This window comes from Lutra lutra, chromosome 10, assembly GCF_902655055.1.
Source record: "Lutra lutra chromosome 10, mLutLut1.2, whole genome shotgun sequence".
Classification (NCBI taxonomy): Eukaryota; Metazoa; Chordata; class Mammalia; order Carnivora; family Mustelidae; genus Lutra; species Lutra lutra.
In genome coordinates, this window is record NC_062287.1 from 19700664 (window position 1) to 19727978 (window position 27315).

Below are 27315 nucleotides of genomic sequence, written 5' to 3' on the forward strand. Positions count from 1 at the left end.
GCTCTTCCAGTAGGATCTGAAAGATAGGAGAGTAGAATTATATTGAGGCAGAATCCAGACTTCCTATGCAATCCCATGCCAGGCCATTCTGGAGCCAAGAAGCCAACAGACTCTGCTGAGGTTTAGTTATTTTACAGGAAGTTATTTTATAGGATCTGGCTCTGCTCATATAAGATAAGACAAATATCTGGGAGGCATCAACATAGTTTCAAGTAACGCTGGAAGAAGTATTTCAAGAGAGGAAGAAGTATAGAAATTTCTCATCTTTCCCCTGGTTAAGTTGGTCATTAGTACTTTCTATTCCTTCATTTATTCCACTTTGTACTTGTTAACCTTTAATCAGCACACTTTGGCTACCTGTGCTGGCCACATCCAGACTGGACACCGTGTAGGGTGGAGACCATGAGCGCATGTCCAAAGCAGGGTTGGGGAAACAGACTTACAGAGACTCTTTGGTTTCCTAAGCACACACAGCAAGAAAAGACATTAAGCCAGGAATGGAAGCTGGGTTTCGTTCATAGGAAATTCTCTAAGGACTGGAGGCAATCCTTCTGCAAACCCCATAATCTCAGTACTATCTCTAATGTTGATTTTCTTCCTATGCAGACCCCATAATCATCTGTACCCAGACCAGAGCTGGTAAAAGCAGAAAAGTTTATTACTTTCTATTGCTCTGGGTTTTGAAAGACATAAAAACATAAAGGGTTCCATGCTTACTCTTCTTTGCCCAGTGACATCACAACTGCCTTGTGGTTTCTTCTCCAACACTGCTCTCCAAAAGGAAAGTTCTGCTGCTGTGGGCGGTAATAGAGCTGAAAAAAACCACTCACCTTCCAATTGTGTGGAGGTTCAGAGCATTTATAATCTCAGTCTTTGACTTGCTTTGAGACTCATTAAGATAAAGATCATTATTCTCAATAATGATTTGCTCTGAGACTCATTAAGATAAAGATCATTATTCTCAATAATGATTTTGCCCAATAATGATTAAATTATTTTAAAAAATATAAACAGCTGTCTTTGTTTTCAAGATAGTAACAGGGAGCATCATGTACGTGATCTTATTCTGGGTTTGGAGGACTTAGGGGTATGATACAGGGGCTTCCCCAGGAGAATTGCCATAGTTCCCTTTGGGAAGGACAAGTGTATAAAACTGTATGCAGATGAAGATGCTTATACCCTAGTGTCTTTGGAAGCTCAATATTCTACTCAAAGTTGCACATTCTTCCAGGACAAATGAGGTAGAGATCCTTTCTCTCTTCTTTCTCCTAGTGCTTCATTGGCTTTTAGGCACAACATTTAACACATAGCTAATAATATTTTGAATCCCCATAAAATATTTCAAGTACACACTTATCTTCCCACACATATATAGTGTTAACAGTATGGCACAGATGATCATACAATGCACTCTTTGTATCTTTTAGACACATCACTTCTTGTGTGCCTTTTTCCGGCACTCTCTTTCCTGTCTTAGCTCCCCTTCATTCCATCCTGCCCCAGTTATTTAAGTTTTCAACTTACAGTGTCTTCCTTTATTTTCCTAATTGCTGATATAACCAAATAGATTTATAGGGGCTTTATAGCTGACTACAAACTACATATTTTTTGACCTCTTGCTTTTGTCATTTAATAATATTTCATTAAAATATCTCTAAAATTCTATGTTTGGGCATATTATAATGTATCGAACAATACACATCTATGGAAATCCATAATTTTCCATTCTTTTACTACCAAAAGCAATGGTAAAATACTCACCATTGTGCATACATCTTGATATACCAGTAGTTTTATTTCAATGGGATATATTCCCAGAATGTTCTTTTAATTAATATCAGGTGGTTTTCCCAAAAGCTATAATAATTCACATTTCTGCAAGCAATGTATAAAACTATGTCTTCTTCCCTACTTACAGCAATGGACAGATCATCTAAACTGAAAATTAACAAGGAAACAGTGGCTGTAAATGATACATTGGATCAGATGGGCTTAACAGATACATTTAGAACATCCATCCTAAAACACCAGAATACATAGTCTTTTCAGGTGCACAGAGAACATTCTCCAGAATAGATCACATGGTAGCCTACAAAACAGGCCTCAATAAATTCAAGAAAATCAAAGTCATATCATGCTTCTTCTGACCACAACGTTATGAAACTAGCGTCAACCACAAGAAAAAATCTGGAAAGACCACAAATACATGGAGGTTAAAAAACATCCTACTAGGGGGGAGGAGTCAAGATGGCAGAGAAGTAGCAGGCTGAGACTACTTCAGGTAGTGGGAGATCAGCTAGATAGCTTATCTAAAGATTGTAAACACCTACAAATCCAATGGAGATCGAAGAGAAGAACAGCAATTCTAGAAACAGAAAATCAATCACTTTCTGAAAGGTAGGACTGGCGGAGAAGTGAATCCAAAGCCACAGGAAGATAGACCGCGGGGGGGTGGGGGGAGGGGCCGGCTCCTGGCAAGCGGCGGAGCAACGGAGCACAAAGTCAGGACTTTTAAAAGTCTGTTCCACTGAGGGACATCGCTCCAGAGGCTTAACCGGGGTGAAGCCCACGTGGGGTCAGCGCGGCCTCGGGTCCTGCAGGGTCACAGAAGGATCGGGGGTGTCTGAGTGTCGCAGAGCTTACAGGTATTAGAACGGGGAAGCCAGCTACAGAGAGAGAGCCGAGGAGTGAGCTCTCAGCTCGGGGTTACCTTGAACCGGTCGCAGGCTCGGTCAGCTCGGAGCACAGCCAGAGGCCAGGGTGACAGGAGTAATTGGGCGCTGTTCTCTGAGGGCGCACTGAGGAGTGGGGCCCCGGGCTCTCGGCCCCGCCGGGCCAGAGACTGGGAGGCCACCATCTTCATTCCCGCCCTCCGGAACTCTACGGATAGTGCTCAGGGAACAAAAGCTCCGGAAAGAAAACCCAAGCAGATTACTCAGCCCCGCCAGGGTTAAGGGTGGTGCAACTCCGCCTGGGGCAAAGACACTTGAGAATCACTACAACAGGCCCCTCCCCCAGAAGATCAACAAGAAACCCAGCCAGGACCAAGTTCACATAACAAGGACTGCAGTTTCTTTCTTTTTTTTTTTTTTAAAGATTTTATTTATTTATTTGTCAGAGAGAGCAAGCACAGGCAGACAGAATGGCAGGCAGAGGCAGAGGGAGAAGCAGGCTCCCTGATGAGCAAGGAGCCCGATGTGGGACTCGATCCCAGGACGCTGGGATCATGACCTGAGCCAAAGGCAGCTGCTTAACCAACTGAGCCACCCAGGCGTCCCAGGAGTGCAGTTTCAATACCAAGGAGAGTGGCGGAATTCCAGAGGAGGAGAAAGCAAAGCACGAACTCATGGTTTTCTCCCCATGATTCTTTAGTCTTGCAGTTAATTTAATTTTTTTTCTTTTTCAATATTTTTTCTCTTCTTCTGCTAAATTTTTTAACTTTTACCTTTTCTTTTTTAACGTTTTTTAACTAGTTTATCTAATATATATATATATTTTTTCCTTTTTATATTTTTTCTTTATTGGTTTTCTTTTTTTAATTGTTTTTTGTTTATTTGTTTGTTTGTTTTCTTTCTTTCTGAACCTTTTTATCCCCTTTATCCCCCGTCACGATTTGGGATCTCTTCTGATTTGGCTAAAGCATATTTTCCTGGGGTGGTTGCCACCCTTTTAGTATTTTACTTGCTCCTTCATATACTCTTATTTGGACAAAATGACAAGGCGGAAAAATTCACCACAAAAAAAAGAACAAGAGGCAGTACCAAAGGCTAGGGACCTAATCAATACAGACATTGGTAATATGTCAGATCTAGAGTTCAGAATGACGATTCTCAAGGTTCTAGCTGGGCTCGAAAAAGGCATGGAAGATATTAGAGAAACCCTCTCGGGAGATATAAAAGCCCTTTCTGGAGAAATAAAAGAACTAAAATCGAACCAAGTTGAAATAAAAAAAGCTATTAATGAGGTGCAATCAAAAATGGAGGCTCTCACTGCTAGGATAAATGAGGCAGAAGAAAGAATTAGCAATATAGAAGACCAAATGACAGAGAATAAAGAAGCTGAGCAAAAGAGGGACAAACAGCTACTGAACCACGAGGGGAGAATTCGAGAGATAAGTGACACCATGAGATGAAACATTAGAATAATTGGGATTCCAGAAAAAGAAGAAAGAGAGAAGGGAACAGAAGGTATATTGGAGAGAATTATTGGAGAGTATTTCCCAATATGGCAAAGGGAACAAGCATCAAAATCCAGGAGGTTCAGAAAACCCCCCTCAAAATCAATAAGAATAGGTCCACACCCCGTCACCTAATAGTAAAATTTACTAGTCTTACTGACAAAGAGAAAATATTGAAAGCAGCCCGGGAAAAGAAGTCTGTAATGTACAATGGTAAAAATATTAGATTGGCAGCAGACTTATCCACAGAGACCTGGCAGGCCAGAAAGAGCTGGCATGATATATTCAGAGCACTAAATGAGAGAAACATGCAGCCAAGAATACTATATCCAGCTAGGCTATCATTGAAAATAGAAGGAGAGATTAAAAGCTTCCAGGACAAACAAAAACTGAAAGAATTTGCAAACACCAAACCAGCTCTACAGGAAATATTGAAAGGGGTCCTCTAAGCAAAGAGAGACCCTAAAAGTAGTAGATCGGAAAGAAACAGAGACAATATACAATAACAGTCACCTTAGAGGCAATACAATGGCACTAAATTCATATCTCTCAATACTTACCCTGAATGTTAATGGGCTAAATGCCCCAATCAAAAGACACAGGGTATCAGAATGGATAAAAAAAACAAAACCCATCTATATGTTGCCTACAAGAAACTCATCTTAAACCCGAAGACACCTCCAGGTTTAAAGTGAGGGGGTGGAAAAGAATTTACCATGCTAATGGACATCAGAAGAAAGCAGGAGTGGCAATCCTTATATCAGATCAATTAGATTTTAAGCCAAAGACTATAATAAGAGATGAGGAAGGACACTATATCCTACTCAAAGGAACTGTCCAACAAGAAGATCTAACAATTTTAAATATCTATGCCCCTAACGTGGGAGCAGCCAACTATATAAACCAATTAATAACAAAATCAAAGAAACACATCGACAAGAATACAATAATAGTAGGGGATTTTAACACTCCCCTCACTGAAATGGACAGATCATCCAAGCAAAAGATCAACAAGGAAATCAAGGCCTTAAATGACACACTGGACCAGATGGACATCACAGATATATTCAGAACATTTCATCCCAAAGCAACAGAATACACCTTCTTCTCTAGTGCACATGGAACATTCTCCAGAATAGATCACATCCTGGGTCCTAAATCAGGTCTCAACCGGTATCAAAAGATTGGGATCATTCCCTGCATATTTTCAGACCACAATGCTCTGAAGCTAGAACTCAATCACAAGAGGGAATTTGGAAAGAACCCAAATACATGGAGACTAAACAGTATCCTTCTAAAGAATGAATGGGTCAACCAGAAAATTAAAAGAAGAATTGAAAAAAATCATGGAAACAAATGATAATGAAAACACAATGGTTCAAAATCTGTGGGATACAACAAAGGCAGTCCTGAGAGGAAAATATATAGCGGTACAAGCCTTTCTCAAGAAACAAGAAAGGTCTCAGGTACACAACCTAACCCTACACCTAAAGGAGCTGGAGAAAGAACAAGAAAGAAACCCTAAACCCAGCAGGAGAAGAGAAATCATAAAGATCAGAGCAGAAATCAAGGACATAGAAACCAAAAAACAATAGAACAAATCAACAAAACTAGGAGCTGGTCCTTTGAAAGAATTAATAAGATTGATAAACCCCTGGCCAGACTTATCAAAAAGAAAAGAGAAAGGACCCAAATTAATAAAATCATGAATGAAAGAGGAGAGATCACAACAAACACCAAAGAAATACAGACAATTATAAGAACATACTATGAGCAGCTCTATGCCAACAAATTTGACAATCTGGAAGAAATGGATGCATTCCTAGAGACATATAAACTACCACAACTGAACCAGGAAGAAATAGAAAGCCTCAACAGACCCATAACCAGTAAGGAGATTGAAACAGTCATCAAAAATCTCCAAACAAACAAAAGCCCAGGGCCAGACGGCTTCCCGGGGGAATTCTACCAAACATTTAAAGAAGAACTAATTCCTATTCTCCTGAAACTGTTCCAAAAAATAGCAATAGAAGGAAAACTTCCAAACTCATTTTATGAGGCCAGCATCACCTTGATCCCAAAACCAGACAAGGATCCCATCAAAAAACAGAACTACAGACCAATATCCTTGATGAACACAGATGCAAAAATTCTCGCCAAAATACTAGCCAATAGGATTCAACAGTACATTAAAAGGATTATTCACCACGACCAAGTGGGATTTATTCCAGGGCTGCAAGGCTGGTTCAACATCCGCAAATCAATCAATGTGATACAACACATTAATAAAAGAAAGAACAAGAACCATATGATACTCTCCATAGATGCTGAAAAAGCATTTGACAAAGTACAGCATCCCTTCCTGATCAAAACTCTTCAAAGTGTAGGGATAGACGGCACATACCTCAATATTATCAAAGCCATCTATGAAAAACCCACCACAAATATCATTCTCAATGGAGAAAAACTGAAAGCTTTTCCGCTAAGGTCAGGAACACGGCAGGGATGTCCGTTATCACCACTGCTATTCAACATAGTACTAGAAGTCCTAGCCTCAGCAATCAGACAACAAAAGGAAATTAAAGGCATCCAAATCGGCAAAGAAGAAGTCAAGCTATCACTCTTCGCAGGTGATATGATACTCTATGTGGAAAACCCAAAAGACTCCACTCCAAAACTGCTAGAACTTGTGCAGGAATTCTGTCAAGTGTCAGGATATAAAATCAATGCACAGAAATCAGTTGCATTTCTCTACACCAACAACAAGACAGAAGAAAGAGAAATTAAGGAGTCCATCCCATTTACAATTGCACCCAAAACTATAAGATACCTAGGAATAAACCTAACCAAAGAGACTAAGAATCTATACACAGGAAACTATAAAGTACTCATGAAAGAAATTGAGGAAGACACAAAGAAATGGAAAAATGTTCCATGCTCCTGGATTGAAAGAATAAATATTGTGAAAATGTCTATGCTACCTAAAGCAATCTACACATTTAATGCAATTCCTATCAAAGTACCATCCATTCTTTTCAAAGAAATGGAACAAATAATCCTAAAATTTATATGGAACCAGAAAAGACCTCGAATAGCCAAAGGAATATTGAAAAAGAAAGCCAAAGTTGGTGGCATCACAATTCCCGACTTCAAGCTCTATTACAAAGCTGTCGTCATCAAGACAGCATGGTACTGGCACAAAAACAGACACATAGATCAATGGATCAGAATAGAGAGCCCAGAAATGGACCCTCAACTCTATGGTCAACTCATCTTTGACAAAGCAGGAAAGAATGTCCAATGGAAAAAAGACAGCCTCTTCAATAAATGGTGTTGGGAAAATTGGACAGCCACATGCAGAAAAATGAAATTGGTCCATTTCCTTACACCACACACGAAAATAGACTCAAAATGGATGAAGGACCTCAATGTGAGAAAGGAATCCATCAAAATCCTTGAGGAGAACACAGGCAGCAACCTCTTCGACCTCAGCCGCAGCAACATCTTCCTAGGAACATCGCCAAAGGCAAGGGAAGCAAGGGCAAAAATGAACTATTGGGATTTCATCAAGATCAAAAGCTTTTGCACAGCAAAGGAAACAGTTAACAAAACCAAAAGACAACTGACAGAATGGGAGAGGATATTTGCAAATGACATATCAGATAAAGGGCTAGTGTCCAAAATCTATAAAGAACTTAGCAAACTCAACACCCAAAGAACAAATAATCCAATCAAGAAATGGGCAGAAACATGAACAGACATTTCTGCAAAGAAGACATCCAGATGGCCAACAGACACATGAAAAAGTGCTCCATATCACTCAGCATCAGGGAAATACAAATCAAAACCACAATGAGATATCACCTCACACCAGTCAGAATGGCTAAAATTAACAAGTCAGGGTGCTGGCAAGGATGCGGAGAAAGGGGAACTCTCCTACACTGTTGGTGGGAGTGCAAGCTGGTGCAACCACTCTGGAAACAGCATGGAGGTTCCTCAAAATGTTGAAAATAGAACTACCCTATGACCCAGCAATTGCACTACTGGGTATTTACCCTAAAGATACAAACGTAGTGATCCGAAGGGGCTCTTGCACCTGAATGTTTATAGCAGCATTGTCTACAATAGCCAAACTATGGAAAGAACCTAGATGTCCATCAATGGACGAATGGATAAAGATGTGGTATATATACACAATGGAATACTATGCAGCCATCAAAAGAAATGAAATCTTGCCATTTGCGACGACGTGGATGGAACTAGAGGGTATCATGCTTAGCGAAATAAGTCAATCGGAGAAAGATAACTATCATATGATCTCCCCGATATGAAGGAGAGGAGATGCAACATGGGGGGTTAAGGGGGTAGGAGAAGAGTAAATGAAACAAGATGGGATTGGGAGGGAGACAAACCATAAGTGACTCTTTGTCTCACAAAACAAACTGAAGATTGATGGGGGGAGGGGGGTTGGGGTGGGGTTATGGACATTGGGGAGTGTATATGCTATGGTGAGTGCTGTGAAGTGTGTAAACCTGGCGATTCACAGACCTGTACCCCTGGGGATAAAAATATATGTTTATAAAAAATAAAATTATTAAAAAAACACAAAACATCCTACTAAACAATGAATGGGTCAACCAGGAAATAAAAAAGAAATTTAAAAAGTGGAAACAAATGAAAATGAAAACACAATGGTCCAAAACCTCTGGGATTCTGCAAAAGTGGTCCTAAGAGAGAAGTTATAGCAATACAGGCCTACCTCAAGAAGCAAGAAAAAGCTCAAATAACCTAACCTTACACTTTAAAGGAGCTAGAAAAAGAAAAAAATAAAACCTAAAACCAGCTGAAGGAAGGAAATAATAAAGATGAGAGCAGAAATAAATGATATAAAAACTAAAAACAACAACAACAACAAAACACTAAACAATAGATCAATGAAACCAGGAGTTGGTTCTTTGGAAAAATAAATAAATAAAATTGATAAGCCTCTAACCAAATTTATCAAGAAAAAAAAAAAACAGTTGTGGGGGGCACCTGGGTGGCTCCGTGGGTTAAAGCCTCTGCCTTTGGTTTGGCTCAGGTCATGATCTCAGGGTCCTGGGATTGAGCCCCACATCAGGCTCTCTGCTCAGCGGGAACCCTGCTTCTCCCCTCTCTGCCTGCCTCTCTGCCTACTTGTGATCTCTGTCAAATAAATAAATAAAAATCTTTTAAAAAAAAGGAATCAAATAAATAAAATCACAAGTGACATGAGAGAAATAATCAACACCACAGAAATACAAACGATTATACGAGAATATTATGAAAAACTATATGCCAAAAATTGGGCAATTCCTAGAAACATATAAACTACCAACACAGAAACAGGTAGAGCTAGAAAATTTGAACAGACCAATAACCAGCAAAGAAATTGAATCTGTAACCAGAAAATCTCAGCAAACAAAAATATAGGGCCAGATGGCTTCACAGGCAAATTCTACCAAACACTTAAATAAGAGTTACTACTTATTCTTCTTAAATTATTCCAAAATATAAAAAAGGAAAGAAAACTTCCAAATTCATTTTATGAGAACAGATTTAACCTGAAACCAAACCCAGATAAAGACCCCACTGAAAGAGAGAACTACAGGCCAAGATGCAAAAACTCAATAAAATACTAGCAAACCAAATCCAACAACACATTAACTGAAAGTTACCAGAAGGGGGTAGTGGGGGGCTGGATAAGAATCAGGTTTTGCATGGAAATGTTGAATCACTATATTGTACACCTGAAACCAATATGACACTTTAGGGTAACTATCTGAATTTAAATAAAAACTTTCTAAAAAAGTGGGTTGCATTCCCTGCCTTAGTTTTTACACAGTGATCTTATAAAACACAAGACTAAAGACCGTGTATGTGTGTGTGTGTGTGTGTGTATAGGAAAGCAGTATAAACAAGTGAGTGATGGAGATCTATAAATTTGGGGTTTAGAAATTAAAGGAATATAGAAATCAAAACCCCTTTTACTCCCGTTTTTTTCAGCCTTTAACTGTAGTACACTCTAATCATTCCAAATTTGATCTTCAGCAGCAATAGCAGCTTGCTTAGAGAAAGGGTCCATTAAACAAAATCAGGATGTAGTCAGGGAACTTTCTTTAACTAGGAGGACCATTTTCCATTAAGCCCTGAAACTCGAAGTGTTCACACTGACTTAGAAACATCTCTATGCTAGTTCACAGGTCCCAGCGAATCTCATGGTTTACCTGTTTAACTAAGATATCATCTATCTATCATCTCTCTCTATATATATATATATTTTTTTTTCTCCTTATTTCATTCGTTCCATTCAGATAACTCAAGAAAACAAAAACTGTTAAGGATAACTCTATGTGTTTTTTTTCTTTAAGATTTTATTTATTTATTTGTCAGAGAGAGAGAGGGAGAGAGAGCAAGCACAGGCAGACAGAATGGCAGGCAGAGGCAGAGGGAGAAGCAGGCTCCCTGATGAGCAAGGAGCCCGATGTGGGACTCGATCCCAGGACGCTGGGATCATGACCCGAGCCAAAGGCGCTGCTTAACCAACTGAGCCACCCAGGCGTCCCAGGATAACTCTATTTTTAAATGTAAATCACCTGAACTTGATTCCCTTCCTTTGAGAGAAGTCCAAATAGAGCTTGTGTTGCTAACTAAAAGTTATAGAGAAGTTGTTTTATTTATTTAGTTAGTTAGTTAGTTAGTTATTTTTAAAGATTTTTATTCATTTGGGCCACCTTGGTGGCTCAGTGGGTTAAAGCCTCTGCCTTGGGCTCAGGTCATGATCCCAGTGTCCTGGGATGGAGCACTGCATGGGGCTCCCTGCTCAGCAGGGCGTCTGCTTCTTCCTATGCCCCTCCCCATTCATGCTTGTGTGCTCTCTCTCTCTCCCTGAAATGAATAAATAAAATCTTTAAAAAAATGTTTTTTAAAGATTTTATTTATTCATTTAAGAAAGAGGGAGAGCATGAGCGTGGGGAAGGGCAAAGGGAGAGGAAAAAGCAGAGTCCCCACTGAGCAGGGAACCTGACACTAGGCTCAAATGACCTGAGCCTAAGGCAGTCTCTTAATTGTCTGAGCAGCTCAGATGCCCCTGAGTCTCTTTCTTAAAACTTTGCCAAACCTAGATTTAGTAAGTTTTATTTAAACTTTTGTTAATTTTCTTCAAAAATAATCAGGAAAAAATGGAAACTAATTTGAAAGAAAGCTTACCTTCTCTAAAAATGAAACAATTTTAACTTGTATTTTCAGACTTCTCAAATGAAAGATTAGTGACCAGGTTTAACACATATTTGGGGCCACCTCAAATAGTGATAAAATAAAAACAGAGTGGATGGACACACCTCTGCAATGTCTATAGAGGTCCCCAAATAGCACAAGTATTATTTACTTATATAGATACACTTCAATCTCAATAAGGAAAACAATTTAATCAAAACAGACAGTAGGGGAGTCTGGGTGGGTCACTTGGATGAACATCTGACTCTTGATTTTGGCTCAGGTCCTGATCTCAGGGTCATGAGCTTGGGCCCTGCCTGGGGCTCCAGTCTGGGTTTGAAGTTGGCTTGGAATTCTCTCTCTCCCTCTCTTCCTCTGCCCCTGTTCCCCTCCCTCTCTTAAAAAAAAAAAAGAAAAGAAAAGGGATGGTAAATAAATGAAAAGAAAGAAAGAAAGAAAGAAAACACCAACATAGATCAACCATTTTATATAAATAAACATGTGAAAATCAAGCATATTAATATTGGGAGTTAGGAGAAGTGGTTATAAGTAGTCATGCAAAACATCTACCAACAAACCAGAAAACACACCAGTCATGCCAACTTTCACAGTATCTACATCTTAAGTGGAGATTAGAAAACAAGTAAAATTGAAAATATTAAAGTTATCTTACAAAATGTGGACATTATCCCTTGGTTAAGATCAAAGATTTTTAGAGTAAAATTTTTTTTTTGTCTTTCCTCAAAAGAAAAATAATCTGACATCCTATTACAGAAAAGACACTGTTTAATTTGATTTGGTTACTCACTGAAAGTTTCTTCCAAACTGCAACTTGAGGGTTTTGTACCTTAAATAGGTAAGAAGTAGCATATAGGTGCCTCCAAAAAAACAGGACTGAATTAATTGTTCTCATGTCTTCAAGTCCTGGGGAGGTGAACTTTATTTTTTAAATAAATAAACTTTATTTTTTAATACCAAATACCAAATATTATGATCCCCATAATATTTCTAGGGCCTTCCAGGAAGAGGAGGAGAATCATAAGAATGGACTTTTATCACATATCATTTTGCTTTCTGGACTCCTTCTTCCTTAATCGAGTTTTAATTACTATTCACTACTTTATCTTTTGAAATATCCTCTATCTACTTAGTCCCCCAAATGTGACCCGAGCTTTCCACTTCATTCCTCCAAACACTACCACTGTCTGCACACTGTACATTACAAATCTTATGAAAGCTTTATGGACTGTATTTTTATAGCACTATATAGAGCAGGATTAAAACTGATTTTGAAAAGTGGTTTAAATCCTCATGACCACTCTGCACACCAAGACCTTATATTTATTAGCCATGTGTCCTGTTGAACCCTGGCCTGATTATATGTTCTGGGCTCCTTTCCCTCCTATGCCTTGCTCTGTGAATTACAAGTATGTGCAAACATCCCAAATTAATTTTTTAAAGTATTTAAATTTTTAAAGTATTGCTTTATATTAGTCACCATATAATACATCATTAGTTTTTGATGTAGTGTTCCATGATTCTTTGTTTGCATATAACACCCAGTGCTCCATGCAATACATGCCCTCCTTAATACCCATCACCAAGCTCATCCATCCCCCAAATCCCTCCCCTCTAAAACCCTCAGTTTGTTTCTCGGAGTCCATAGTCTCTCATGGTTCATCTCCCCCTCCGATTTCCCTCCCCTTCATTTTCCCTTCCTTCTCCTAATGTCCTCCATGTTTTTGAATTCCAGTTTGTTAACATACAGTGTAGTATTAGTTTCAGGTGTACAATACAGTGATTCAACACTTCTGTACATACATCACTCAGTACTCATCACAAGTGTATTCCTTAACTCCCATCACAAATTCATTTTTTTTTTATTTTGAAGAAGTACCATTTCATTTGAGCCAATCATTTCTGAACTGTATTTGTCCCAAAAGCCTTCCCTTTCCTAGTCGGGGGAGAAAAAACCATTGAACTATCTTCCCAAACAAAAAAACAAATAAAAGCAATACCCACCCTGAGAGAAATTCATGTATCATCCAGAACAAAGCACAATCAATTTTCAAATTGGAAATGCTTTCTTGCTTTTTGTCTTATTGAAACAACAAGTAATGGAATAAAGTAGAAACAAAGTACACTACAAACAGTGGTAGGCTTGAAGTCAGAAGACAAAGAATTTAGTCTAGACTTTTTCCTTCAGAAGACAGAATTGTAGGTCACTAGCCACTTTCAGCTTTACTTTTCAATCCATGGAATAAACATATTTTGACAACCCTGTTATGTGCAGGGTTGACCATGCAAAGGTAAGAAAACTCTTTGGAAAAGAAGACATGATGCACAGTGTTTATAGATGCAAAGTCATTTCTACTTGACAGTCCTTATGGAAACTTCCATCTCTGTCATGAAAGGGGACACATTCTTGTTCAGTGAATGCTGGAAGGTTGAGAGTAGGAAAACATTGTCCCTTTCATGCTGCCAAGGCAAGGGGCAGAGACAGTACATCATTCAAATGTTCCTTGATCTGATCATTTGTAGACAAGTCTTCTATTTCCAGAAAGAAAAATATAAGTTCAAATGATAGAGCAAAAAAACTGATAATAATTTTTTTCTTAATAGTATTGCCAAATGAAAAAAAGGGAGAGGAAAGTGTGCCAATGGTGAAGAGAGACCTACTCTACAAAAAGCAAAAATAAATTATTGAGAGAAGATTCAACTTTTCTTCAGCATGATAAGAAAGGAATAGGATAAGCAAAATGCCAATAAAGTTACTGTAATTAAAAACAGAAGCTCTCCGTCCTGTGACTACCTGGTGACGTGGTTTCTGATCAAAACACTCTCCTACTCACAATTTTTCTCACAGCAAGTTTAACATCTTTGTTTCTCAAGCTGTAAATGAAAGGGTTCATCATGGGAACCACATTGGTATAAAAGACAGAGGAGATTTTCCCCCTACCCATAGACTCAACAGAAGATGGTTTAAGATACATAAAAGCAAAGGAGCCAAAGAAGAGGAAAACAGCAATTATGTGGGAACTGCACGTGCTGAAGGCTTTGGACCTGCCCTCAGTGGAGCTGATGCGCAGGATGCTGGACAGGATGAAACCATAAGAGACAAAGATGGTGACACTGGGCACAATTACATTGATGCCCGCCACAATGAAAACCACCAGCTCATTGACATAGGTGCTGGTGCAGGAGAGCTGGAGCAGAGGAAGGATGTCACAAAAATAATGGTTGACGGTGTTTGCATCACAGAAGGTCAGTCTCAGCATGCATCCTGTGTGAGCTGTGGCACCTGAAAATGCCATCAAATATGAACCAAGCATAAGGCTGAAACATACTTTGGGGGACATGGCAACATTATATAAGAGTGGGTTACAGATGGCCACATAGCGATCATAGGCCATTGATGTCAGCACATAACATTCAGAAATAGCAAAAAAGCAGAAAAAGTAAAACTGGGTCATGCATCCCCTGTAGGAGATAATATTCTCCTTTGATGTGAAGTTAATCAGCATTTTGGGTGTAAACACAGAAGAATAACAGAGGTCTGTGAAGGACAAATTGAAGAGGAAAAAGTACATGGGGGTGTGCAGGTGTGAATTGAGCCCTATTAGAATTATCAAGCACAAATTTCCCAACATAGTGACCATGTACATGACTAGAAACAGACTGAAGAGGGGGAGCTGGAGATCTGGAAGGTCTGTGAGCCCTGCCAGAATGAATTCAGTCACAAAGGAAGCATTTCCATGAGCCATTCTTCTCTAAGGCAATCTGTGAGCACAGAAAAATAGGGTTACATAAAGAAACAACTCAGCTCTCCTTGCAAGATCTTGTACTAAGGAGAGTGTATACACTGGAAGTGCCTGAGACTAGCCCAACCTAGACACATAGAATCTGTCTTTACCACTATCATGATCCTGAGGGCCACTAATTAATTCTCCCTTTATTAAAGCCTTTATAAGCTAAATTTAGCAAAGCACATCACAAATTTAACCTAGAGAGGCAAGTTCATTGAAATTGGTCTCCGGAAACATGACTCCTGGAAAAATCAAGGGAGAAGCTGGGACCAGAACAGAATCATCCTTCTCACCATTTCTTCATTCACTTGACCCTCTCCTTACCAGGAAAATTAGAGGTAGAATCCTTAGTTACCCCGTGCTGGCCTCAAATGCAGATTACACTTGATAGAGTGAGAATTAAGAATACTCTTTGTTACCTAAATGAGGGACCAGGGTCTAGGGGTTGAGTTACTGCCCCATATCACAGAGTAAAAGCCATAAATCTGGAAGAGTGAGAATTCCATCCAGAGAGGGGGAACTTACTGATGGAGATATTGCATCCCCTGTGCCCCTAATCTCTGAACATTCTCTTATCTCCCTCAAACACTTTCTCTTGCCAGCTTGACTTGAATGTCAATACTGCACAAAATGGGAAAAAAAAGTGGCATAGCTCAGACCTCTGAACTTCCATCTCAAAAGCAGGAATGTGTTATTATAAATGGAATTCAGATACTCACTCAGCCTCCTTAGGTCAGAAAGCCTCATAGCTCTCTTATCCTTGGTATTTACCCCTCTCCTGGGGTAATTTACCTTTACCCCTGTCCTGGAAAGGCAATTTCAGGCTCAGAGGCTTTGATTCTAAGAGGATTCAGCCTGACTCAAATTCAGATATACCCTTGAAATCCTTCTGATCATACTTTCTGATTATGACTTTGAGTCCTCTTGAGAAGCAGAGAAAAATAAAGCCTTTATTATTACCACATTTACTACTTGATTGGACATAGATTTAAAATGCATTTAAGGATATAACACACTTGGTTATAAACAGGGTAGAAGCTTGCTCAGCCTTTCCCTCAGGGAACAGATTTTATGTGTAAACAAATAAAGAGATTGTGTACCCTGGGCCATGATATGTCTTTAGTTCCTTAGGGACTCAATAGTTCACTCATCTTCATTTCACTCTAGGGAATATACATCCCTGGATTCAAAGTAAAGTCCCTTCTTCCCCTTGCCTTTATCTCTGAATGGAAATCTACAGTGTTGTTTCATCCCTTCTTTGTTCACATATCCTAAATGGGCTTTTTTTTCTGCAAGGGTTCTGCCTCCAGGATTCCTTATTTCTTAATCTCAAATTTTTTAAAGATTGCAATAACTCAGTTGTTCTCTCTCCTGGAATATCTCTAAAATAATTTTCAATTCTGTATGTTCCTTCTCACGTTTATACTTTTAATCACCTACTGGAAATTTCTACCAGACCCGCTTATTAGCATTTTATGCAACACTTCAGTAACTGGGGTTATCAATTTCTTTTCATCATAGAAAAGAGTAGGGGCAATGGAGGTAGAGGTTATGTGTATGAAACCTATCTTCCTACTTCCACTCTTACTCCCAATAATACCTTGGACAAGTTAGTTAACTTCTGTTTCTCTGGTTCATTTTTGTATAATAAGGATGACAAAAATAGCATCTCTTTCTTTGGGTTGTTGTGTTAATTAAATCTTTTTTTATGCTTTTAAAGTTTTTATTTAAATTCCATTTAGTTAAACTGCAGTGTAATATTAGTTTCAGGTTTACAATATAAGGATTCAACAATTCCATACAACACCTGGTGTTCTACATGCCAGGTGCACTCCTTCATCCCTATCACCTAATGCACCCATCCCCCCACCCACCTCCCCTCTAGGAACCATTAGTTTGTTCTCTATAGTTAAGAGTCTGTTTCTTGATTTGTCTCTTTCTCTCTCTTTATCTCTCTCTCTTTCCTTAATAATAGCATTAGAACAGTGCCTGCATATAATGATAGTCAATAAATGTCAGTGGTCATTATTTATACCCTTTTGAATACATCATAATACTCATCAGACTTTTTTCCCCCCTTAATTTCTATGTTCCCCTATAAACTGTAAGTTCTATAAGGACAAACATCTCCTCTGTCTTGCTTAGTACTTTTCTCCTGTGGTTAAGATCAGTGCAGAGCATATAGAAGAAATTAAATAAATATTTCTGAAAATCATGTTGTTATTTGGATGCCAATCTTCAGAAAATAATCCACATTTCTCACCCTCCAAGAAACAATGCCTATGACCATAGTGACTTCTATCCTTGTCCCTCAGTCACCACACAGGTTCTTTGAATTTAACTGAACTGTACTGCTAAACTGTAATACCTCTTACTATTCTAGCATTTTCCCACATAGTACCTCTTACTCAGCCATGTGCACTGCTGCTAGAATAATCTTTGAAAGCAAAACTCTGTCCCTCCTTAGTTTAAGAACTTTCAGTGGTTTTCCATTACCCATTCGACAATCAACATTTTGTAATAAAAGTGTAAGTCTCAAAATTATGTTTAATCCTTGGATAAAATTAAAGAAGAAATTGAGTCAGAGCTCTACTTAGTAGGAAGACTTGAAAGAACTATTTTGATTAAGTATTTTGCACACATTAAGTATTATACAAACTTCTGGCATTTCCACAAATAAAATTAAAAAATATTGGAGGGGCACCTGGGTGGCTCAGTGGGTTAAAGCCTCTGCCTTCAGCTCAGGTCATGATCCCAGGGTCCTGGGATTGAGCCCCATATCAGGCTCCCTGCTCAGCAGTGAGCCTGCTTCCCCCTCTCACGCTCTGCCTGCCTCTCTGCCTACTTGTGATCTCTGTCTGTCAAATAAATAAATAAAATCTTTAAAAAAAAATTGGAGAATGTTTATATTTCTAAGACCATAGGGTATAGTGAACAAAGATAATAGTCCAGGGGAACCAAAGATAATAGTTAAAATTTAAGTTTAAATCTGCACAAACTTACTATCTCCTCATGATAAATTACAGTTTCTCTCCTCAGTGTTTTCCAAAAGGGAATAAGAATTTCATGACAATGGTCATTTACTTAAGTAACATATTTCTTATTTAATATCCTGGGAAGGTAACCTTCAACCTAGTTGAAGTTACTAGTGTTACTAGTTAGAAAGTTTCTAGCTTCAAGTTGCAGAATGCTCAATTAAAAACCCATTTTAAACAGGAACTTGTTTCTCTCATCTAGCTTAAAACTAGATTATCCTAGGTTTGGTTCAGCAACTAATCATTCTCATCAAGAATTCAGTCTCTTCCATTTCCCCATCCTCATTTGTTGGCCTTCCCTCTCGGGCTTGGTATCTCATGGTCATGGAACAGTCACCATAGCTCCAAGAATGACATCTAAACACCAATATATCCAAAGAAGAAAGCAAGGAACAAGGCAAAAGAATTCTTTCACATTATCTCCTTGTAGTATGAAGTAAATCATCTCCAGATGCCAATAGATTATGTCCTTAATGGCTTCGCAGTCATACGGCTATGCCACATGGCCAACACAGCTGCAAGGAAAACTGACAAAAATAAGAATCTCCTATTTTCAGCCTCTATCAAAGAAAAGGAAGTTTCTGTCATTAAGAATATTTGGAGGAGTGGGGCACCTGGGTGGCTCAGTGGTTAAAGCCTCTGCCTTCAGCTCGGGTCATGATCTCAGGGTCCTGGGATCGAGCCCCACATCGGGCTCTCTGCTCACAGCGGGGAGCCTGCCTCCTCCTCCTCTCTCTCTCTCTGCCTGCCTCTCTGCCTACTCATGATCTGTCTGTCAAAAAAAAAAAGAATATTTGGAGGAGTAATACCTATCGGATAGAGCATCAACACAATCCGCCACCTACGAAGAGTTTGTAAAGGTATTTAGAACAGGGATTGTGTTTGTTTGTTTGTTTGTTTGTTTTAAGATTTTATTTATTTATTTGACAGATAGAGATCACAAGTAGGCAGAGAGGCAGGCAGAGAGAGAGGGGAAGCAGGCTCCCTGCTGAGCAGAGAGCCCAATGCTGGGCTGGATTCCAGGACCCTGGGATCATGACCCGAGCCGAAGGCAGAGGCTTTAACCCACTGAGCCACACAGGGGCCAGGATTGTGTTTTTCAGTTTAAATATAGAAAAAAATGTTATTTTTTAAAGTAAATTCACTGTTTTAAGCTGTAAATCAACCCAATTGCCTCAAGATAGTCAAATCATGTTGTAAATGTATTTGTGTGTAGTTGTGTTTGTGTGCAGATAAATAAAATCATATAAGTATATATTTACACATACACTACTTAATATGTATGTGGTGAGGAGAGGAGGAACATCATTCTGTAACATGAGAGGGTCCTATTAGTAAAAAAGCATCAGACACTGAATGTTTCAAACTGCATAAAATAGTGTCTCCAAGCAGAAAACAAGAACTCATGCTACCATGTGTGTGTGTGTGTGTGTGTGTGTGTGTGTGTAACTTCTTTCTCATGGCAACTCCTAAAAGAGAAATGGAACAGATTGCCAGGCACTAAGTATCTGATGGATCATAATTAAGATTATACCTTTTGAAATTTTAATTTTAGGTTTCCTTGAAGTGTCTTCTTAGTTTTCTATCTCTTATTTAGAATCTTCCCAATATATTGTATAATATTTGAAACTGCTAGACTAACCAAATTAGGTAAGAGAAGGGAAATTTCATTATGCAGAATTTTGGAAAGGGATCTAAGGTAAACAGAAAATTATTAATTATATAAATTGAGGATTAAATTCTTGCTAAGAAATTCTGCAACACGGAGCCACTGGGTGGCTCAGTCAGTTAAGCATCTGTCTTTGGCTCAGGGTCCTGGAATTGAGTCCTGCATCAGGTTCCTTTTGCCTCTGATATTTGTTAGGTCATGGATTCTCTAAACAGCCTAGAACATAACTAATGATAAAGGAGGGAAAGAACACTGGGTCTCTTGATTTGCCTACAGTATCTTTTGGGGGAAAAAAATTTTACTAGCTGCTTTTAGGAGATAAACTGTAGGAGGTTTATTGGATGAAGCAGGCATTTAATTAGGAGGGTCTTGTGTTAATGCAAGTCAGAGACAATAGTTTCTCAAATCAAGGTGGTAGTGTCATAGTTGTGATATATGGGGTATTATATGTCTATACTGTATATATGCTTTATGTGTATGTATATATTATGTATTACGTTTTAATCCAGTACTCCATTTCACTTAGTAAAAGTCCAACTTTCACAATTACCAACAATTTCCACCATGATCTTGTCCCTTGTTACATGTCTGTCCTCAGCTCCTTCAACTCTCTCTTTTATTCCTTCTATTTAATACAGTATTCCTTTCTGTATTCTCAAACATGCCAGAAGTATCACCTTAGGAGCTTTTGCACTGGACAGTAAACTTCCTTAAAAGGATACTTTTCCAGGGGCAGCACTTCGGTGGCCCAGTCCGTTAAGCATCTGCATTTGGCTCAGGTCAAGATCTCAGGGTCCTGAGATTGAGGACCAGGACAGACTCCCTGCTCAGTGGGGAGTCTGCTTCTCTCTCTCCTTCTGCTCTTCCCCCTCCCACACTAGTACTCCTGCATGCTCTCTGTCTCTGCAAGAGACAAAAAAGATTTTTTCTAAATACTCACTTTAAACATCACCTTCTCAATGAATTAGGACCCATGTCCAATTTACCTTTGCATTCTCAATATTTTTTTAAAGATTTTATTTATTTATTGGATAGAGAGATCACAAGTAGGCAGAGAGGCAATCAGAGGAGGGCGGGGGGAAGCAGGATCCTTGCCAAGCAGAGAGCCAGATGTGGGACTCTATATCAGGACCCTGAGAATGGGACCGAAGCCAAAGACAGAGGCTCAACCCACTGAGCTACCCAGGCGCCCCTGCATTCTCAATATTTAACACATTCCTTCACATAGGAGTTTTCTCCTCTTTGGATTGCTTTTTCTTACATGCCAGGTAGCTGGGATGTGGCTACTATGAGTAAATCTCTTAAAATGCAAGTTTAATTTGACTGACTCTAAAATATTCTATTTGAAGAATCTGCTTAAGAGCTATTTAAACATTTTTATTTTAAGATGACAGTAAATTTATGGTCATGAAACCGGTTGGGTTCCTGGAGGAACACAACACATCTGCTTCTTCATTTCCTACTAAGGGAAGCTGGCACTTCAATATTTATTTTCTTTTAATTCCCTGTTCAATTTTCCATTCATTTCGATGAAGTATTTGTAACCTATCGTACCTCAGGAAATTAATTTAAAAAAAAGAATTCTAAAGGTAGATACAGATCAAGCCTTAGAGTTCTCAATTAATATTTTGACAACAGGTCTAAGTAAAAATTAATTAGAGGAAAAGAGTGAAATGAAGCAATGACCTAGATATGGAAACTCGGTTTATTAACAAAAAAATGATTATTGTTAAATTTAGTGGTGTTTAAGTAAAACGAAATACAAAAGCCATGTTTTTAAATTTTTCATTGCATAGCTGCTAAATGTTCACTACTGCTTATCTGTTTGAATAAAGTCATATATTCTGAATAAGGAGAAAACTCCTATTTTAAATCTCATGAATCATTAAGGAAGGCATGTGATTGTATGAGGACTGGGTATAACATGCAACTGATAAATTATTGAAAATACATCTGAAACTAATGATGTACTATATGTTGGCTAATTGAGTTTAAATTAAAAATAAAAATAAATAAATAAATAAATCTTATGTATCTCAGTACTAAAAAAGAAGGGACAACCTGTTTGTTTTCCTAAACAAAAAATAAAAATGTAATACCCAGCATGAGAGAAATTCACACGTCATCCTGGGACAATGTAGAAACAACCTTCAAACTAGAAGTGTTTTCTCATAGTCCTTGTTTATTGAAACAAAATAATAGAGTAGAAGCAAAGCATATCATAAAGACAGTAGAGTTGAAATCAGAAGACTGAGAGGATACTCTAGACCTTGTATTTGTGCAGCTGTGTGACTTTGGGTGAATTATTAACTACTCTGATCTTCATTTTCCCATCCATACAGTAAATACGTTTTGTTGATCAGCTACGTGCTACTTTGACTGCCTAAGAATAAAACCAACTCTTTGCCAAAAGAAGCCTCCTGCGAAATGATTACAGATGCAAAATAGATTAAAAATAATAGTCTTTATTAAAACTTCTATTTCTGCCACTTAAAAAATGATATATTCTTGGGGCACCTATGGGGCGCAGGTAGTTAAGTGTCCAACTCTTGGTTTCAGCTCAGATTGTGATCTCAAGGTCCTGATCTGAGTCCTGATATTGGTCTCCATGCTCAGCCCAGAGTCTGCTTGGAATTCTCTCCTCTTCTCCCTCTTCCCTACTCCCTCTAAAGTAAATAAATTAAGAAAAAAACAGATATATTATTGCCAATCAGAGCAAAGAAACAGGAGTATACACATACTATCACACTATCTGATTTGTGCTTCTAATAGCAAGTGGCAGATAAGAACAAGCCCAGTGCTACAGTGTCAATTTTGTTGTTGCTCAATTCAATAATTTAGAGACTATTCATCTTTTTCCAGTGGAAAAAAGAAGTTTAAATGAAAAGAATTTTAAACTCAGATATTACATTCCTGTTGATAAACAGGAAAAAATTGAAGGCATTGTGCAAATGATGAAAAAAAAAAAAAGACCTAGTAAATTACAGACAGAAGACCCAAATCTCTTTGACTATGTTCAGAAAAAAATAGGCGAAGAAGGCTACCCCTGAAAATATTTTCTTGAAACACATAAAAGCTCCCTGCTGAAAACACACACACACACACACACACACACACACACACACACACACACACACTAAACAAACAAACAAACAAACAAACAAAAAACCTCCCTGCTGTGTAACTAACAGCAGAGAGACATTCTTTCCTATTAAAACTGTTTCCTACTCAGAATTTTCCCAAGGGCAAGTTTAACATCTTTGTTTCTCAAGCTGTAAATGAAGGGATTCATCAAGGGAACTGTGTTAGTGTAAAAGATAGAAGAGATTTTCCCCTCATCCATAGACCCAGCAGAAGATGGTTTAAGATACATAAAAGCACAGGAGCCAAAGAATAGAGAAACAGCAATTATGTGGGAGCTGCATGTGCTGAAGGCTTTCGACCTGCCCTCAGTGGAGCTCATGTGCAGGATGCTGGATAGGATGAAACCATAAGAGACAAAAATGGTAACAGTGGGCACAATCACATTGATGCTCAACACAATGAAAACCACCAGCTCATTGACATAGGTGCTGGTGCAGGAGAGCTGGAATAGAGGGAGAATGTCACACAAATAATGGTTGATGGTGTTTGTATCACAGAAGGTCAGTCTCAGCATGCATCCTGTGTGAGCCACGGCACCCGAAAATGCCATTAAATATGAACCAAGCATAAGGATGGAACACACTTTGGGGGACATGGCAACATTATATAAGAGTGGGTTACAGATGGCCACATAGCGATCATAGGCCATTGATGTCAGTACATAAGCTTCAGAAATAGCGAAATAACAGAAAAAGTAAAGCTGGGTCATGCATCCCCTGTAGGAGATAATATTCTTCTTTGATGTGAAGTTAATCAGCATTTTGTGTGTAAACACAGAAGAATAACAGAGGTCTATGAAGGACAAATTCAAGAGGAAAAAGTACATGGGGGTATGCAGGTGTGAATTGAACCCTATTAGATTTATCAAGCCCAAATTTCCCAACACAGTGACCACGTACATGACGAGAAAGAGACAGAACAGGGGGAGCTGGAGATCTGGAAGGTTTGTGAGCCCCGCCAGAATGAATTCAGTCACAAAGGAAGAATTTCCACGAGCCATTCTTCTCAAAGGGGATCTGTGAGCACAGAAGGAAAAAGTTAGAAAGAGAAAAACCCAGATTTTTCCACCATATCTCCTCTCCCAAGTGTGGTATATGTAGAGGGAAGATAAAAGACTAGTCCAACCTGGACCCACAAACTCTTTTACCATTATTATGAGACTGAGTGACTCAGACTGCTCCTTATTGGGCTCTGTAAACTAAGTAACAAAGAACTTCAAAACAGTCTATAGAGTAAAGGGAAATACTGCCAAATGTAAACGTAACAGTTGGAAAAAAAAAAAAAAGATAAGGGAGAAGTTTGCACCAGGACAGAATTATCTTTCTCTCCTCAATCATTTTCATTCACTTGAGCCCTCTCTTCAGCAATAAAACTGGAAGCTGAGACCTGGAGCTGGCTTCTAATGCAGATTGGACTTGGTGTGGTGGAAACCAAGTAGATTGTTTCTAATCCAAAACTAAGGGACCAGTCTACGGGAAGTTACTGCTCCATGTCACAGAATCAAAGTCACTAATCTGGAGTAGCAAGTTTTCCCACGGAGAGGAACTTAATGATGGACAGAATGCATTTTTGACCACCACATACAATATCTCTGAACACTCCCAGCTCCTGACAGATTTTTCTCAATTTCACTTGAGATTCAGGACTGCAAAACTGGGGAAAGTGACATATCTTTGATCCTCAGACCTCCATCTCAAAAAAGGAGGACATGAATAAAAATGAAATTTAGAAGTTCACCCACCTTAAGCCAGAAAACTTTGGTTATCATTGTTATTACTTTCCTTATCATTGTTATTACTTTCCTTATCATTGTAAAACTTTCCTTATCATTGTTATTACTCCCATTGTCATGGAAGGACAATTTCAGACTGTGAGATTTGGTTCCTCAAAGAAAACGCAGCCAACACTTAATTGCTGATATATGCTAGAAAATCATTTAGAACTGTAGATCATAATTTCTGATTATGACTTTGAGTTCCCTTAAACAGTAGACAAAAACAGTCTTTACTATTATAATTTTTGCCACTTGGTAAGTCACAGAAGATATAATGTGAGTGTGATTATATAATGTACTTGGTTGTAAACAAGGCAGAATCTTGCTCAGTGTCTTCCCCAAGGAAAACCTCTAAGTGTAATCAGAAACTGTGGGGATTCTATAAATACCCTGGACCATAATATGTCTTCAGTTTCTTAGGGATTCAACAATTTGATCAATTTTTCCCTTCCCTGTAGGGATCATACCTCCCCTCAGGAATAGCCAAGACCCATTTCCCATTCTGCAAACTGGTGGAAGAGGAAGCCTTAATCTCTACTTTTCTACATGACACACTAATTCAAAACCAATTTGGATACTGATTCCCTTTATAAGAAATCTAGAAACTGGCTAAGACAGTCAGGCACCCAGTGCATGCATGAAACCAGACATATTGAAGCTTTTAGGAATATTCGAGATAACCTCTTGTCATAATACCTACGTTGGCATAGCACGTGTGATTGGGACAAAAATCCCCCAGTTCCTAGCTACTCCCTGGAAAAGGAAAGAGGTGTACCATACATCCAAAGCCTCAAGTTGTTTAGGAGCTACCCATAAGACTAGTTTTTGTACTGTATGTCTCAGAAAGGTGAGGGGACATGGAACATGGCATAGTTTAGCTGCACAAGGTAAGAGAGACCAGAGACTGCAGTTTGGGTTGGAAATCACAATAGCTACCTACCCACCACACACACATACCACTGGCTCAGCACACAGCTAGCAGTAGAAAACTCTTTTCCTCCAATCATGTATCTAATGACCCAACTTATTACAGAATAAGTTGCCTGAGGAATTGGCTTCAGTCTTGCTTGTTTTGTTTTAGGGTGCTGATGGGACCTGACATACTCCAGAAGAAATGAAGCAAAAAGAACAAAGTAAAGTCGGATGGAATGACAAGAAAAGTAAAAGGCTCCCACCATCTGGCCAGGCTTACTGTGTGGGTCTTCTCTAGTGCAAGGCTAGTCCATGAAGATTAGGACAGGTAGATATTTTGTCTAATGTCCAGAAACAAGCCCAGGGAGTCTCAGTATTTCCCCAAACGGACAATATAAATCTCCACAAACTGTCCATCATTTACCTGACTTAGAATTCAAAATGGCTGTTATAATAAGGTTCATTGCAGTCAGAGAACAATACATATAAAAAATTGAGAATATCAAACAAGAGACAGAAACCTCTAAAGAATACCAAGAAGAAGTCTGTGGCTGAAGAACAGAATAACCAACTGGAAAAATTACTGGAGGGTTAAAACAGCAGAGTAGATCACTCCAAAGAAAGGATCATAGAATTTTTTTAAAAAGCCATTTGAAATTACTCATCAAAGTAGCAAAAGGAAGAATGAAAAATAGTAAAGAAAATAAGAGAATTATTGGGCAATGTCAGGTGGACCAATATATGCATTATAGGAATCCCCAAAGAAGAGCTGGTAAATGACCTGAAAGAGTTATCAAAGGAAAAATGCTTAAAAATCCCCAAATCTGTAGAAGGAAATGAACATCCAGATCCAGGAAGCAAAAATGATCCCCACTCCCACCCCTGCACAAAAAAAAAAAAAAAAAAAAAGACTTCAAAGAAATCCACACCAAGACACATTATAATCAAATTACTGAAAAGTAAAGACAAAGGAAACTTTCAAGGTGCAAGAAATGTGCAATTTATCCCATACAATAAAACCCCTATAAGAACATCAATGGATTTTTTCAGCAGAATTCAACGGATTTCAACAGAAATCTTGCAGGTCAGAAGAGAGTGGGATGATCTATTCAAGGAACTGAAAGAGAAAAAAGGGGGTCCACCAAGAATACTATAAATACCAAAAGGAGAAGAGACAACATTTTTTTCTTACATGAACAAAAAACTGGAGAAGTTCATCACCACTAAACCTGCCTCATAAGAACTGTTATAAAGAAAGACACTAAATAACATCACGTTAACTTTAAAAAGTCTAAAATAAATTGATAAAGGTAAACACAGATAACAGTACAGAATATTGCATTATAAAAGTGGTGGGTGAACTTCTTTTAATTTTGATATGAAAGTTAAAAGATAAAAGTATTAAAAGTAGCTATAACTAAAAATGTTAATAGACACAAAACACATGTATGCATTAAATAAAGCCTTTTTAAATGACAAAAGCAAAATGTCAGAAATATTTCTTTTAAATCAAAACTACAGCCCCAATAATGTATGTGAGTATATGACCAAGGAGGAAAATATGT

The 27315-nt window shown here is 38.5% G+C and overlaps 2 protein-coding genes across 3 annotated transcripts; both read right to left on the reverse strand.

Annotated features, from left to right (window-relative positions):
* Positions 1-14241: 14241 nt before the first annotated feature.
* Positions 14242-16885, reverse strand: LOC125078872 (olfactory receptor 8B3-like). Of its 2 annotated transcripts, XM_047692099.1 has the most exons (2): positions 16836-16885; positions 14242-15175 (listed from the first exon to the last, which is right to left on the reverse strand). In XM_047692099.1, exons 1-2 carry the CDS (start codon positions 16883-16885, stop codon positions 14242-14244), a joined length of 984 nt encoding a protein of 327 aa, XP_047548055.1. The 2 variants fall into 2 exon arrangements, with proteins under 2 accessions (XP_047548055.1, XP_047548056.1); XM_047692100.1 differs by lacking the exon at positions 16836-16885 and having other exon boundaries at positions 14242-15229.
* A 6246-nt stretch (positions 16886-23131) lies between these two features.
* On the reverse strand, positions 23132-24277 carry LOC125078873 (olfactory receptor 8B3-like). The gene has a single exon (XM_047692102.1). The coding sequence runs from the start codon at positions 24212-24214 to the stop codon at positions 23132-23134; it is 1083 nt and encodes a 360-aa protein (XP_047548058.1). The 5' UTR covers positions 24215-24277.
* Between the last annotated feature and the right edge of the window lie 3038 nt (positions 24278-27315).

Bases quoted from the DNA above. Each gene is read 5' to 3' on its own strand.
- LOC125078873 (XM_047692102.1), bottom strand. From the start codon at position 24,214: ATGGTAAAAGAGTTTGTGGGTCCAGGTTGGACTAGTCTTTTATCTTCC.
- LOC125078872 (XM_047692099.1), bottom strand. From the start codon at position 16,885: ATGCTATTTTTGTCATCCTTATTATACAAAAATGAACCAGAGAAACAG. The intron at 15,176-16,835 runs GTTAACTAACTT...GCCTTAGAGAAG, and splicing joins AATGAACCAGAGAAACAGAA to AATGGCTCATGGAAATGCTT.